General features: G+C 39.0%; 1 protein-coding gene across 1 annotated transcript; it reads right to left on the bottom strand.

The window, feature by feature from the left end:
- Nucleotides 1-1,483: 1,483 nt before the first annotated feature.
- On the bottom strand, nt 1,484-15,381 carry LOC117340876. Its single transcript, XM_033902653.1, has 4 exons — nt 15,166-15,381; nt 4,354-4,473; nt 2,148-2,355; nt 1,484-1,710 (listed from the first exon to the last, which is right to left on the bottom strand). Exons 2-4 carry the CDS (start codon nt 4,465-4,467, stop codon nt 1,661-1,663), a joined length of 372 nt encoding a protein of 123 aa, XP_033758544.1. The 5' UTR covers nt 4,468-4,473; nt 15,166-15,381; the 3' UTR covers nt 1,484-1,660.
- Nucleotides 15,382-16,704: the final 1,323 nt, after the last annotated feature.

Raw genomic sequence — 16,704 nt, 5'->3', positions numbered from 1 at the left:
CTTGATTGATGGCTGTAAGGAATACTTCTAGGAAAGGCAAACCTGTAACTAATATTTTGGCAACAGAAAACTTAATTTGACTTAAACATATTTTATTTGCAAATATACAAACGGGGATCAGACACAAGTTTAAAACTTATAATCCGTCTTCTCCCGGAAAAAAAAACTTGATTTGATCAATACTAAACTCAGGCACGGCTGTAGGACGTTGAATTCAGATCTCTTCAAATGTAACTTATTATCATCACCAGCATGTAACTGCTTTATTCGTAAGAAAATCAATTTCATTATTATTTTTTTCAATGTAACTTATACAACATTGTCGAGATATCTATTTGAGAACATTGTCTATATATAATATACATTGTATAACTATTGATTTGAATGTTTTATGGCATAGCCGTATAATATTCTTTTGGCCCCGGATATGACGCGACAGGTGGCGTTACTGGTCAAAATGAAGTATGTGATTGGTCAATGTAGCGGTAAATGCAAAATGCATGTATCCAGTTAAAAACGAAACAAAGTTAAGATTGAATGCAAGCTGAATAATTGGATGTACGTTGTATCTTTTCATATGACACATTAATACAATTATATTCCTGAATTAAATGCAGTCTTATTATCACAAAAATGATTCAAACCGATCTAATTTTGTTATCCGTGCTGAAACACATTATTTCGTTAAATTATTTAACCAGCGGTTTTACATTATAACCACCAGCATTAAAACTATGCCGTTTATCTTTTTTAACGATATTTCTTATTTTGAATAGTTTTATTAATCTGGACCGGGATGATAATGATAACATAGGATTATTTGTACAAAAATGCATTAAGAATACCAATCGTTTTCCGTAAACTGTCATAGCTAAAAATGTAAATTCAAAATACTTTTTAAAATCAAATTAATGGGAATTAATTTGAAATTTACATATAATAACTTATCAAATATTTTTATTTTTAAACATAATTTTTTTCATTTTCTTAGCAAAGCGACTGGGCAAAAGTGAAACAACTTATTCAAAGTCCTTTTATTATAATTATTACAAATAACATTGGTAAATATACACAAATTCCAATATAGTGTACTTAGTAATAATGGAACATAATGTACAATATAAATAAATCTAATTCTATACCATAATAGGCAAGATAATGTTATTCATATATCGAGATGTAACCTAGCAATTGAATATATCAAATTTACCATTGTATAATAGATTATGATAGAGGACGTTACTAAGTTTTATAACTTGTGTCCAATTTCATTTGAATTTTTCAAATAATATATGTTTAAACTGAGAAATACTACACAGAAAAGGCCCAATGGAGTCCCGTGGTTGCGAGTCCGCTCGGCGTTCTGCTTTCGAGCGGCGACACCTGCATTCTTGCAGGACCTACCGAATACTAATACAATACACGGTTGCGGACACTTAATTTTCGTAATATTAAGGGGAAATCCTAGTTGTACGAGTTTTTTAAATTTACGCCTGATAATATTTTCCAATAGTGTTTTTACAGCCATAGTCGAGATATCATATCAAGTTATTGATCGATTTCTTAATGTTTAATTTAATGTCAATTATCAATTCCTCGCCATGTCCTTTCTTCCTTTCTGACGTCACAGGTACATGACGTCACTGTTCATTATATGACGTCACTTTAGTTTCCATGTGTCCGATACTATCATAGTGGCTACAGCAGCTTCTGAAATTAAAGAAAACATGAAAAGTGTATTAGCTATTAGGGTCGATAGTTTCTGTACACGAGAAAATAGGACAATTTCGGACAGTTTCCGGTAAGTTTCCGGAAATTACCGACAGTTGTCCACTACACATGTCATGGGTGGCGGTCCGTGTCAATAACGGCATAAAGTAGCGCGTTAAAAAAGTAACGCATTAAAATGCAAAAGTAACGCGTTAAAATGCAAAATACAAAAGTAACGTTACTTTTGCATTTTACCGCCACCCATACATTTAGACCGAAGACATTTTGAATGTTTTGTTTTTTGGGTGTTTTTTTTTTTGTTTTTTTTTGTTTGTTTTTTGGTTTTCATATTGAATAAATGAAAAATTGAGACAATGCATTTGTAATTTGATTAAAATTGATTAAATTAAATCTAAGATTTTAGTCATCGTCCTTACCTATAAAATCAAGCTCTCCGTCACCATCAAAATCTCCTATTGTTATCATTTCACTTGAAACTTCGCTGGCTTCCGTGTCGGAAAATCCAATACCATTTTTGAAAAATAAATATGTTTCTGATTCCGTCAAAAGGCCATTACCATCCACATCTCCATATTCTAACATCATCGCCGCCAAATCTGAGGCGTTGCTGCGTTTGGCGATTTTCTGAAGAGAACAATGCATACATTAGCATACAATGTATTATTATTTGATATGCTTTTTTTTTTTAAAGAAAAAGCTTGAAAATCCACAGTGATGATATTTACTTTGTAAAACACTAAAGATCTTAAGAAAATTCTTTTCCCTCTTTTGTGGTTCATTTTACAGGTTACTGTGTAGTTTACTCTGTAGTCGGAACCATTCGCTTATTTCCGTCATAAGTCCCGATTGGTCTCCGAGCACTCCGGCGGATTGACGGAAATACCCGAACAGTCATCGAGTTGGTTTTCTTATAGAACTAAATGTTAAGCTTCATTTGACATGTGAAGCATCTATTTGTAAGAAAATAACATTTCTTACATAATTTGTCTTGTCAATTTTCTTATCTTCATAGAGATATTCGTACTGATTTGGTTAAACTTTAGCACTGTAACAATCCTAGTATGTTTAAATTTAATCAATTGCTCAAAGTTGAAAATTTGCAAGAACTGAACAATTTAGGAAAGTAGTTAACGTTAGTTTAAACTTTATTTTATTGTCATAAATAGAAATTGTACATACATGTATATATGTATTTAATGTTAGTAACTAGACGCTGGAAGGAGGATTATTATTATATCTTCGTTAACATGTGTATTTGGTAATTATTTAACATATTTTATTTGCTTCAAAAGCATAATGGATTAGTCACAAGTTATTACAATATCACCAAGGCCCTCTCCACGACACATGATATTTTTATTGAGAGAAACATACTGTATAAATTGAGAGATAGAGTAATATGATCACAATGAATACCATTTTATACAAATAATTCAACAAAAACAAACATAAAAAAACTATCATACCCGAAACCTTTGGCTGGATTTTATTTGCAAATTTCTAAAAATGTTTGTGTTTACATCTACCATCATTTTTTCATTTCCTTGGGGACATGCGAAAAAGAAATGATAGGCATTCACACAGGGATATTTCCACAAGGAGAGTCGGAAGTTTAGAGATTTACTTTAAAAGATCATAGTTTAATGAACGTAGAATTTCAGAGATATCATTAATGCATATTTAAAAAAAAAAAAAAGTAAAGGGCCGAGAATGGAGCCCTGAGGCACTCCTGCTTAATGTTACAAATAGAAGAAAGCGATTCAGCCATGATAACTCTCTGGTTTCAATGATAGAGATAATTTCTAAACCATTCTAAAAGGTTTCCAGGAATCTCGTGAGATTTCAATTTTGCCACTGGACCAAAATGCCAAACCCTCTCAAAAGCCTTTGATATGTCACAAAAAACAAGACATGGGTTCTCTTTTTTTCTTCTCTAAAGTGCCATACAAACTATTTTTCTACTCTAAATAGTAATCGTATCAACTGCAACGAAGTAAGTTATCACCATTATTTAAGATGATTGTATCAAGAATAATTGTGTAGCGTTTATGATGGAACAAGAAAGAGGAGTTACATTGGACACATAACGTCTCTGATTTAAATGTTGGAATACCCGCTCTGATCAAATTAATGGCGATATTTTCTTAATCTTCATTTTTTCAAAGAGGTTTTTAACAATGCACAACAATTTATTCATGTCAACATACAAAATAATTTCTACAAACTTTCATTCAAAGTTGTTACATTATGTGTGTGTGCTTTTTGTTTTTGTTTTTTAATTTAGTTTTTTTGTTGTTGCTTTTTTTTTTAATTTTTGTTGTTGTTTTTAACGTCTTGTTTTGAATTGTAAGAAGAAATAAAGGAAATGTAGAAAAGAAGAATAAAGAAACAAAGATAGAAAGAAAGAAAGAAAGAAAGAAATATAGAGAGATATTGAATGAGTTAGCTGGATTGAGAAAAACAGGAGAGAGAAAAGGAAAATTTTGACTGACAGGTATAGTATATATTATTCATATAAGTCTTTGTTCTGATGCATAATCAGCCTGTTGGGTGCATTGCTCCAATCATTATTGAACAATCCAAATAATATACTGACGAAAACTTTATAAAGTTACTTAATACCTTTGCATGTCTTCCCGATACTGCGTCAGTCCGCTGTGGAATTGTGGGAAGACTAAGGCACGTGCAGATAATTGCTGAGAAGAACACAAACCGGTCAGTCGTCACAAACTTCATCTTCTCCTGTAAGGAGTTAACAAATCATCAGGTACATGTTTATTATATATAGAATATATACAGCAAAAAATCAAAGCACGTGTGTAAAACCTGTGTCAAGCGTGTGTCAAACTTGTGTCAAGCACGTGTCAAACAAATTTCAAACCTGTGTCAAGCGTGTGTCAAACTAAGGAGTTAACAAAACATAAGATACATGTTTATTATATATAGAATATATACATAAAAAATCAAAGCACCTTTTACTTGTACATTTCGTGAAAGACAGCCATGTGTCAATCGAAATTCCGACATACGCCTGACCACGGACTTCACCTGACATAATTAAGTCCGTGCTCAGATAAATTACTCCAATTCGGTGAATTCCATTTAGAAACGGAGACACGCCCGAATTTGAAATCGCAACACCCCGGGGAAAGTCCGACAATCTTTGGAAATGAAGTCTATTTCCAAGGATTGCTGGAGATTTTCCATAGATGGTTGCGATTTCCAAATTTGGACATCGTCATTTTTTTTTCATTGATACATTTGGATTTTTTGATTACATAGAAATAAGTCAAATGCGACATTTATTCCAGCTTTACTTGGTAGACATTACGGAAATAACCAATATGGATGTTGTGATTGACGTTACACAATTTTACTGGTCATGACGGAAGTTTTGTTTGTCCGTAAAACAAAGACTTATTACAGTGTAGTAAGTAAACAAAGTGTGTAGATGTGACATCTCGAGACCGTCTTTATAACTGGGAAGGACGCCAGCTTTAAACATCAGTGAAAATGTGTGTCAAGCCTGTGCCAAACGGGTTTCAAACGTGTCAAGCGTGTGTCAACAATTGTCAAACGTATGTCAAACTGGTGTCAAGCGCGTGTCAAACGATTTTCAAACATGTTTTACGCTTGTGTAAAACATATGCCAAGTTTGTGTCAAACCAGTGTCAAGCGTGTGTCAAACGGATGTCAAACGATTTTCAAACATGTGTTAAGCGTTTGTAAAACATGTGTTAAGTGTGTGTAAAACATGTTTTAAGTGTGTGTAAAACATGTGTTAAGTGTGTGTAAAACATGTGTTAAGTGTATGTAAAACATGTGTCAAGGATGTGTCAAACGTGTGTCAAGCGTGTGTAAAACTTGTGTCAAGCGTGTGAAACGATTTTCAAACATGTGTCAAGCGTGTCTAAAACATATCTCAAAAGGTTGTCAAACGTGTGTCAAACGTGTGTAAAATATGTGTCAAGCGTGTGTCAAAATAATATAAGGCGATTTTCCTTTGTAGCTGTAAATTGATGGGATACATAAATACAAACAGGAGTATGGTCAGTCTGAACTTATCACTGATCCTGATTCCATTTCTTTATGGTGATACACATTAATTATTCAGAATCGTCTCTTGACATTTTAAGGTTTATTGCTGAGCCGGGTCACGTCCACACGTGACGATCCCAGTTCGGTAATAACTCGGCAGTCATATTTGTACGGGCATCAATGCCATTTATGGATAAATCCGATATAATTGTGTCCAGTACATCTAATTCCAGATTTCCTTACTATGGATAAATGGTAAACTCAATACTGGCCCTGACAGATATTCAGTAAAATAACAGACCGGCTGTGTCCTAATGATTAAGACTTGCCGTGTCTGGGACCCTGACTGTTGGTGACCCCCTAGACACCCGTCCTCATATGACCCTGACTGTTGGTGTCCCCCTACACACTCGTCCTCATATGACCCTGACTGTTGGTGTCCCCCTAGACACCCGTCCTCATATGACCCTGACTGTTGGTGTCCCCCTAGACACCCGTCCTCATATGACACTGACTGTTGGTGTTCCCCTAGACACTCGTCCTCATATGACCCTGACTGTTGGTGTCCCCCTAGACACTCGTCCTCATATGACCCTGACTGTTGGTGTCCCCCTAGACACCCGTCCTCATATGACCCCGGCTGTTGTTGTCCCCCTAGACACCCGTCCTCATATGACCCTGACTGTTGGTATCCCCTAGACACCCATCCTCATATGACCCTGACTGTTGGTGTCCCCCTAGACACCCGTCCTCATATGACACTGACTGTTGGTGTTCCCCTAGACACCCGTCCTCATATGACCCTGACTGTTGGTGTCCCCTAAACACCCGTCCTCATATGACCCTGACTGTTGGTGTCCTCCTAGACACCCGTCCTCATATGACCCTGACTGTTGGTGTCCCCCTAGATACCCGTCCTCATATGACCCTGGCTGTTGGTGTCCCCCTAGACACCCGTCCTCATATGACCCTGACTGTTGGTGTCCCCCTAAACACCCGTCCTCATATGACCCTGACTGTTGGTGTCCCCCTAGACACCCGTCCTCATATGACCCTGACTGTTGGTGTCCCCCTAGATACCCGTCCTCATATGACCCTGGCTGTTGGTGTCCCCCTAGACACCCGTCCTCATATGACCCTGACTGTTGGTGTCCCCCTAGACACCCGTCCTCATATGACCCTGATTGTTGGTATCCCCTAGACACCCGTCCTCATATGACCCTGACTGTTGGTGTCCCCTTGACACCCGTCCTCATATGAACCTGACTGTTGGTGTCCCCCTAGACACCAGTCCTCATATGACCCTGTCTGTTGGTGCCCCCCTAGACACCCATCCTCATATAACCCTGACTGTTGGTGTCCCCCTAGACACCCGTCCGCATATGACCCTGACTGTTGGTGTTCCCCTAGACACCCGTCCTCATATGACCCTGACTGTTCGTGTCCCCTAGATACCCGTCCTCATATGACCCTGACTGTTGGTGTCCCCTAGACACTCGTCCTCATATGACCCTGACTGTTGGTGTCCCCCTAAACACCCGTCCTCATATAACACTGTCTGTTGGTGTCCCCCTAAACATCCGTCCTCATATGACCCTGACTGTTGATGTCCCCCTAGACACCCGTCCTCATATGACCCTGACTGATGGTGACCCCCTAGACACCCGTCCTCATATGACCTTGCCTGACTTTTGGTATCCCCCTAGACACCCGTCCTCATATAACCCTGACTGTTGGTGTCCCCCTAGACACCCGTCCACATATGAGCGTGGCTGTTGTTGTTCCCTAGACACCCGTCCTCATATTATCCTGTCTGTTTGTGTCCCTCCAGACACCCGTCCTCATATGACCCTGACTGTTCGTGTCCCCTAGATACCCGTCCTCATATGACCCTGACTGTTCGTGTCCCCTAGATACCCGTCTTCATATGACCCTGTCTGTTGGTGTTCCCCTAGACAACCGTCCTCATTTGACCCTGGCTGTTGGTGTCCCTATAGACACCCGTCGTCATATGACCCTGACTGTTCGTGTCCCCTAGATACCCGTCCTCATATGACCCTGATTGTTGGTGTCCCCCTAGACACTCGTCCTCATATGACCCTGACTGTTGGTGTCCCCCTAAACACCCGTCCTCATATGACCTTGCCTGACTGTTGGTGTCCCCCTAGACACCCGTCCTCATATAACACTGTCTGTTGGTGTCCCCCTAAACATCCGTCATCATATGACCCTGACTGTTGGTGTCCCCCTAGACACCCGTCTCATATGACCCTGACTGATGGTGACCCCCTAGACACCCGTCCTCATATGACCCTGACTGTTGGTGTCCCCCTAGACACTCGTCCTCATATGACCCTGACTGTTGGTGTCCCCCTATACGCCCGTCCCCATATGACCCTGACTGATGGTGTTCCCCTAAACACCCGTCCTCATATGACCCTGACTGATGGTATTCCCCTAAACACCCGTCCTCATATGACCCTGACTGTTGGTGTCCCCCTAGACACCCGTCCTCATATGACCCTGACTGTTGGTGTCCCCTAGACATTCGTCCTCATATGACATTGACTGTTTTGTTCCCTAGATACATGTCCTCATTTGGCCCTGTCTGTGTTGTCCCCTAGACACTCGTTCTCATATGACCCTGTCTGTTGGTGTCCCCCTAGACACCAGTCCTCATATAACCCTGACTATTGGTGTTCCCCTTGACACCCGTCCTCATATGACCCTGACTGTTGGTGTCCCCTTGACACCCGTCCTCATATGAACCTGACTGTTGGTGTCCCCCTAGACACCAGTCCTCATATGACCCTGTCTGTTGGTGCCCCCCTAGACACCCATCCTCATATAACCCTGACTGTTGGTGTCCCCCTAGACACCCGTCCGCATATGACCCTGACTGTTGGTGTTCCCCTAGACACCCGTCCTCATATGACCCTGACTGTTCGTGTCCCCTAGATACCCGTCCTCATATGACCCTGACTGTTGATGTCCCCCTAGACACCCGTCCTCATATGACCCTGACTGATGGTGACCCCCTAGACACCCGTCCTCATATGACCTTGCCTGACTTTTGGTATCCCCCTAGACACCCGTCCTCATATAACCCTGACTGTTGGTGTCCCCCTAGACACCCGTCCACATATGAGCGTGGCTGTTGGTGTTCCCCTAAACACCCGTCCTCATATGACCCTGACTGTTGGTGTCCCCCTATACGCCCGTCCCCATATGACCCTGACTGATGGTGTTCCCCTAAACACCCGTCCTCATATGACCCTGACTGATGGTGTTCCCCTAAACACCCGTCCTCATATGACCCTGAATGTTGGTGTCCCCTAGACACCCATCCTCATATGACCCTGACTGTTGGTGTCCCCTAGACACCCGTCCTCATATGACCTTGACTGTTTTGTTCCCTAGATACATGTCCTCATTTGGCCCTGTCTGTGTTGTCCCCTAGACAACCGTCCTCATATGACCCTGTCTGTTGATGTCCCCCTAGACAACCGTCCTCATATGACCCTGACTGTTGGTGTCCCCCTAGACTTCCGTCCTCATATGACCCTGACTGTTCGTGTCCCCCTAGACTTCCGTCCTCATATGACCCGGACTGTTGGTGTCCCCTAAACACCCATCCTCATATGACCCTGACTGTTGGTGTCCCCTAGACACCCGTCCTCATATGACCTTGACTGTTTTGTTCCCTAGATACATGTCCTCATTTGGCCCTGTCTGTGTTGTCCCCTAGACTTCCGTCCTCATATGACCCTGTCTATTGTTGTTCCCTAGACACACGTCCTCATATTATCCTGTCTGTTTGTGTCCCTCCAGACACCCGTCCTCATATGACCCTGTCTGTTGTTGTTCCTAGACACCCGTCCTCATATGACCCTGACTGTTCGTGTCTCCTAGATACCCGTCCTCATATGACCCTGACTGTTGGTGTTCCCCTAGACAACCGTCCTCATATGACCCTGACTGTTGGTGTCCCCTAGACACCCGTCCTCATATGACCTTGACTGTTTTGTTCCCTAGATACATGTCCTCATTTGGCCCTGTCTGTGTTGTCCCCTAGACTTCCGTCCTCATATGACCCTGTCTATTGTTGTTCCCTAGACACACGTCCTCATATTATCCTGTCTGTTTGTGTCCCTCCAGACACCCGTCCTCATATGACCCTGTCTGTTGTTGTTCCCTAGACACCCGTCCTCATATGACCCTGACTGTTCGTGTCTCCTAGATACCCGTCCTCATATGACCCTGACTGTTGGTGTTCCCCTAGACAACCGTCCTCATTTGACCCTGACTTTAGCAAGGCTAAAGAACCCGTATGATCAACAGTATACCCGATATCAAAGGATTTATCTGTCGATGATCAGGGCATTAAGATACCATTTTAGAGCTCTGTCTATTGTTCTTAGAGACACGTGTAGATAGCTGCATTTCTTCAAATGAGATATTAGGCCGAGGAAAAGATTTCTGTTAAGCAAGATCAAGGATAACATCGCATCCGTTTTACAAAAACGGTTTACTTTGAAGTCTCCTTAAATGGACATTTAAAAAAGAGTAAGTTTATTCTTACATGTATTTTTTTTATTATCAACTGAAATAATAAATATACTTTTAAATGTTATTTCCCTTTTTACCTGTTATGTGCATGCTTTAGACAATTGTGTAAGTTAAAAAAGTGAAACATTTAAACTTATTTGTAAATTAGCAAAACATTTCGTATTACACTTAAAGGGGCATTCCTTCGTTCGGACAGAAACGTGCAAAATCTAATGATAAAATATATGCCCGAATGAGGATTATATGAGCTTTTGTGCCTACCAGTAATGAAAGTAACGCCGAAATGTACAGAAAAATGACGTTTCCTACACAAATACCGTCTGCCTTTTCGGTAATTAGTGATACTTCGGGTCGAATTTTTTGAGAATTTTTATGATTTGATACTTTTTTTCCTTTGAGAGTAAAACTGTCGTACTAATTTAAAGTTTTTAAGTTTTACTATCTGGGAAAAATACATATTTTCCGTTAAGTTTCATTTTGGCGACGTACACTTCATTCAAACGAATGAATGTCCCTTTAAGTTGATGCCAAATATGGAAAATATATTTTCTCATAATGAATGTGAATGTAACAATAATGATTTGATTGTCAAAGACAGTTAATAAATATAAAAAAAATCATTTTGATGACTTCACGTAAAAGATATAACTTTTTGTACAACATTTTTGACGTTGTAGACACACGGAATGTTTAATTTCCGATCTTGAAGAGGAGCGGTTTGCATCCCTTCCCATCACAGGGGCTTGGCCGCCCCTGTGCTTCCCATGAATGTTATGGAATTCCATAACTTTGCTTAACATGGTCCAACCTCTCCCAGAATGTAATACGTTCGCTTTCATTGGAATGGAACGTACCGGCGAGGAGGGGTTGAGCCCCGATGTATTGAATGTATGCATACAACTTAGCACCTAAGATTTATCTGGGACGACATTTATTATCGTTATTACGTCTGCCCACGTGAAGGGAGGGTGCACACGTGACGGTGATGAGACATTAGGTCAGGCCGTGTACTCAAATATGCGTCCCCCTCCCCAGACCCCAATCCCACCGTCCCGACACTCCTTTGCTCGTCATCCGTCAAAATGTGATGGACAGTAATTTGGCTTTTTTGGCAAAAAAGTTTCCATATTTACGGAGGACTCATCGACACTATGTCTCCGTTTAGATTTTTTAATGAGTTGTTATGTAGAAATGCAATTAGAAAAGAAAGAAAAAAAAACATTTAAAAAAAAAAATTTGGTTTTGTTTATTTAGCAAAAGTTCGGCATTTATAAATTCGCTAGTTAATGTTTTGTAGCTTCAAGTTATGCTTGCTTTTTCTGAGATGTTTCCGAAAAGCATATTTTTTTCTGAAATAACCGGAGATGTTTATAGAATAACGAACTTTCTAGAACAACCGGAGATGTTGATAGAATAACGAACTTTCTAGAATAACCGGAGATGTTGATAGAATAACGAACTTTCTAGAATAACTGGAGATGTTGATAGAATAACGAACTTTCTAGAATAACCGGAGATGTTGATAGAATAACGAACTTTCTAGAATAACTGGAGATGTTGATAGAATAACGAACTTTCTAGAATAACCGGAGATGTTGATAGAATAACGAACTTTCTAGAATAACCGGAGATGTTGATAGAATAACGAACTTTCTAGAATAACCGGAGATGTTGATAGAATAACGAACTTTCTAGAATAACTGGAGATGTTGATAGAATAACGAACTTTCTAGAATAACTGGAGATGTTGATAGAATAACGAACTTTCTAGAATAACCGGAGATGTTTATAGAATAACGAACTTTCTAGAATAACCGGAGATGTTGATAGAATAACGAACTTTCTAGAATAACCGGAGATGTTTATAGAATAACGAACTTTCTAGAATAACTGGAGATGTTGATAGAATAACGAACTTTCTAGAATAACCGGAGATGTTTATAGAATAACGAACTTTCTAGAATAACCGGAGATGTTGATAGAATAACGAACTTTCTAGAATAACCGGAGATGTTTATAGAATAACGAACTTTCTAGAATAACTGGAGATGTTGATAGAATAACGAACTTTCTAGAATAACCGGAGATGTTTATAGAATAACGAACTTTCTAGAATAACCGGAGATGTTTATAGAATAACGAACTTTCTAGAATAACCGGAGATGTTTCTGGAAGAGATTGCTGAAATAACGGTGATATCTCAGAAAACGAGATTTCTAGAATAACCAAAGATATTTCTGGAATAAAGTTATTTACGGCGATTTTTCTGAAATAATTACCGGTGATATTTTAAGAATAACAACCAGCGAAGTTTCTGAAATTTGAAATAATAACCGGGATGTTTCAGAAAGAACCAACGACGATTTTGAAATAATAACCGGCGATGTTTCTGGAATAAACAGTGACGATTTTGAAACAATAGCCGGCGTTGTTTCCGAAACATGCCCGCGTTACCCAGGTCATCCTGTAGTCATGGCAACACCTGTTGACAGCACTCACCACCTGGTCACCTGGGTATACACGTCCATTAATCTAATATCCACGAATTACTGCCCGGGGTTAAAAGACAATTCTCTAAATACCACACGTTTATAATTTATGAATTATTACTGTATATTGTTGATCCCCGACGTTCGGGAATAACAGACACAAAGTATGTAGGTAGACCTATTCAGTAATACAGGACGTTATCGTGGACTTTAACATGCAGTATTTAGATCATGATTCAGGGGAAATGTTATTGAATAGATATTAACAACCAAATAAATTACATCTAATGAATTAAATAATCAGACAATATACTGCTTATAATGCAGTGGGATTATAGCTGTCATAGAGGTCATTTTTCATTCCATGAATATGATGTTTCAGAGGGGAGTCAAATCAACACCGAGCGTATTAATTTTATCGAATTTTGATCTAGCTTCCCAAAACGTCTGAAAATGTAATACATTTGTATACACATTAGGAAAGGTTCTCAAGTCCAAGTGATAGCCACTAATCTGATTGTCCCATTATCCAGTCACCACTAATCTGGTTCAGTTCGTTAATCCAGTCTTGTTAATCCAGTCACCACTAATCTGGTTGTTCCTCTGTTCAGTCTCGTTAATCCAGTCACCACTAATCTGGTTCAGTTCGTTAATCCAGTCTCGTTAATCCAGTCACCACTAATCTGGTTCAGTTCGTTAATCCATTCTCGTTAATCCAGTCACCACTAATCTGGTTGTTCCTCTGTTCAGTCTCGTTAATACAGTCACCACTAATCTGGTTGTTCCTCTGTCCAGTCTCGTTAATCCAGTCACCACTAATCTGGTTGTTTCTCTGTCCAGTCTCGTTAATCCAGTCACCACTAATCTGGTTCAGTTCGTTCATCCAGTCTCGTTAATCCAGTCACCACTATTCTGGTTCTGTTCGTTAATCCAGTCACCACTAATCTGGTTGTTCCTCTGTTCAGTCTCGTTAATCGAGTCACCACTAATCTGGTTCAGTTCGTTAATCCAGTCTCGTTAATCCAGTCACCACTAATCTGGTTCAGTTCGTTAATCCAGTCTCGTTAATCCAGTCACCACTAATCTGGTTCAGTTTGTTAATCCAGACTCGTTAATCCAGTCACCACTAATCTGGTTCTGTTCGTTAAACCAGTCTCGTTAATCCAGTCACCACTAATCTGGTTCTGTTCGTTAATCCATTCGTCACTGATCCGTTATACTGTACTCTCCCATTCCGTTAATCCACCAACCACAATCGAACTCCAGCCATGTTTATTAAACATCCGAATCCAAACAACCCCGGTCCGTATAATATTTGGACCAATACAGCTTTCTTTTACTTGCTGAAGGCCAGAGGTCAAAATTAAGGTCGCAGCGACCTAAATCTGATACGCGACATACGACCATCCCAACATGTCACTACACAATATTGAGGACGAAACAGTACAGGATATACTATGTATGCCTCAGACGAGATCGACTGGTGAGTTGTTATGGGTTGTCTGTGAACTTGTAACCCACAAGTCGATCGGAATTCCAAAATTTGTTTTAATTCCGTTTATTCATCGCTAAAAATTCACATGCGCAGTGTCACTCATTGATAAATTATGGACAGAAAACAAAATTTCTATTCTTCTACAGGCGACGAAGATATTTTGATGCAATGAATCACCGAATGTATCCTACAAGGATATTGAATGACAACGAGTAGACGAACGGACGAACGGAATGATGGATGGACGGACGGACATATAGGCGGATATCTAGAATACTATAAACTCTTATTTTTAAAAACGATGATACAATATTTTATCAAAATTAAATGTAAGGTAAAAATTAAATAATTAAATGAAACAAGGGTTTCTTTGAGGAGCCATTGCCTCCTTGTAGTAGCTGGTGGCTACCCCACTGAACACATATGAGAGGCCCGTCGCATGCCATTCAGAGCAAATAGAGTATCGGTAGACCGGTCCTCTCTCAGTTTCCCGTGAAACTCAAACCGCGTAGAAGAAGATTTTCACACAAGGTTACTTAGACTGAGCTATCGGTTGTAAATGTAAATTATAGCGATATAAAGTAAAATAATTAATTAATCCGTCAGAGTATTTATGAATAATAACTTTATAAACGACATGCAAATTGATAAAATATTATACAGAGCTAACGTTTTTTTTCTGTTATTTTTGTTTGTTTGTTTTGTATTTTACATAAAAACAAAAATAATCAATACATTTTAACAAGCAAGCTATTAAAATCCATCTTTCCTTCTACATGAGATATAATTCAACATTTGGTTTTAAAGTAAATTGACTCTTATATTAAAAACAAAAACTCTTACCTGTCAGAGCGTGTAGTCCCTGTTCTGTGTAGAGACTGGCGGTCGGTCGTTATATAGTCCCGCGGAATGACTCACCTGGTATGCATAGCGGTAATCAGTCCGCGGAGTGATTCGTACACTAATTAGCCAAATTGTTCCAGGAGCATGTTAACATATTACAACACCACCAAGATCATTGATTTTAAATCTCTCCCGTACACACATGGCGACGTGTGTTACCAATAACAATTTGATGAGGAGATGACCAGGGCCTGGTCTGACAACAAGATACAGCCAGCGATGTCGGTCCCGTAATAGAGCAATTAAATATCAGTCCGCTCGGTCCCCGTTGACGTATCATTAATGACATTAGGTGGGCCTAAACTCACAGATTTATTCTGACAACATACATCACAATTACAGGACTTACAATCCTTTGATAGACAGCTCATAATACAATTTATAAATTTTTAACAGTGAAATATCGAAAATTATTCATTCTGTAGAAATTGTTGTTTTTTTTCACTCGTGAAAAAATATCACATTTTCTGAGTTGACCAATCAAAACACTGCTTACAAACGACGATGGGGAAACTTGAAAACTGAACCGGTGTATTTTGCTATGAAATTGTAATAAACAGAATATCTAACAGTTTCTTCATTGATACCAAATGAATTTCACGAATCAGACTAACATTTTGATATGTATATCAATACATTAGCCTTACTCGTGAAATATAATTGGTATTAATTAAGATACTGTAAGATATCCTCTATACATGTACATCATCATAATTATACAATGTAATTAAAGAAGTATATATGTACTGTATTTCTTTATTGATCAATATATTATTTTTTAGATATTTTGTTGTCTTGCATTTCCTATGTTTATCTCGAAATCAAAAACGTTCAATGGGAGGTTATTCCTCGTATCAACACTTATCTGCGTGAATGAATATTTTTCTTACATTTAATATCTTCATCACATATTTTAACATGATGGCCGTGTGTGTTTTAACTTCCTGTAATGCTAGATGTGCCTGACTTATGCCCGTCATATTTACCGTTAAATATTTTCTAAGCCTTTATCAAAAAGAGATTACAGAAATAAATATCATTTAAGTTCTTTCTCAATGAAGTTTGAACATCTTTAAAATTCAACAGAATCCGTGTACATGTATACAGAATGACGTCAACATTTAACTGATATAAATTTTATGACGTGTAAGAATATATTGCCCAATCATTTCAGGATAATGGTTTTATAAGATGCTTAAACATGCAATGCATTATCTCCCTTGGAACTTGCCATCGGATCGCAGATATCTTATTTACGCTGCATGTTTGTACGGATGCTTATACATGTATGTAATGTTTTTGCCAAAACGGTAAGTTGATAAGCTCATGGACATAGTTTTATGTAATCATAGTTCAAAGCTCAAAGATAAAGTGTCACTGCTAACGGAAATTTACTGCCGTGCGCCTAGTTCCACGAATGAATTCCTTCGAACCTAATTACTATTTGACAGATAGCGAGTAGCCTCAATGTGATTAAAG

This window comes from Pecten maximus, chromosome 13, assembly GCF_902652985.1.
Source record: "Pecten maximus chromosome 13, xPecMax1.1, whole genome shotgun sequence".
Lineage (NCBI taxonomy): Eukaryota > Metazoa > Mollusca > Bivalvia > Pectinida > Pectinidae > Pecten > Pecten maximus.
This window is presented reverse-complemented; position numbering and strand designations above follow the sequence as displayed.

What these genes read in the sequence shown, in the direction of transcription:
- LOC117340876 (XM_033902653.1), bottom strand. Translation starts at nt 4,467, where the DNA reads ATGAAGTTTGTGACGACTGACCGGTTTGTGTTCTTCTCAGCAATTATC. An exon ending in TATCGGGAAGACATGCAAAG is followed by an intron (nt 2,356 to 4,353) that starts GTATTAAGTAAC and finishes TGTTCTCTTCAG; the next exon opens with AAAATCGCCAAACGCAGCAA. An exon ending in CGGAGAGCTTGATTTTATAG is followed by an intron (nt 1,711 to 2,147) that starts GTAAGGACGATG and finishes CTTTAATTTCAG; the next exon opens with AAGCTGCTGTAGCCACTATG.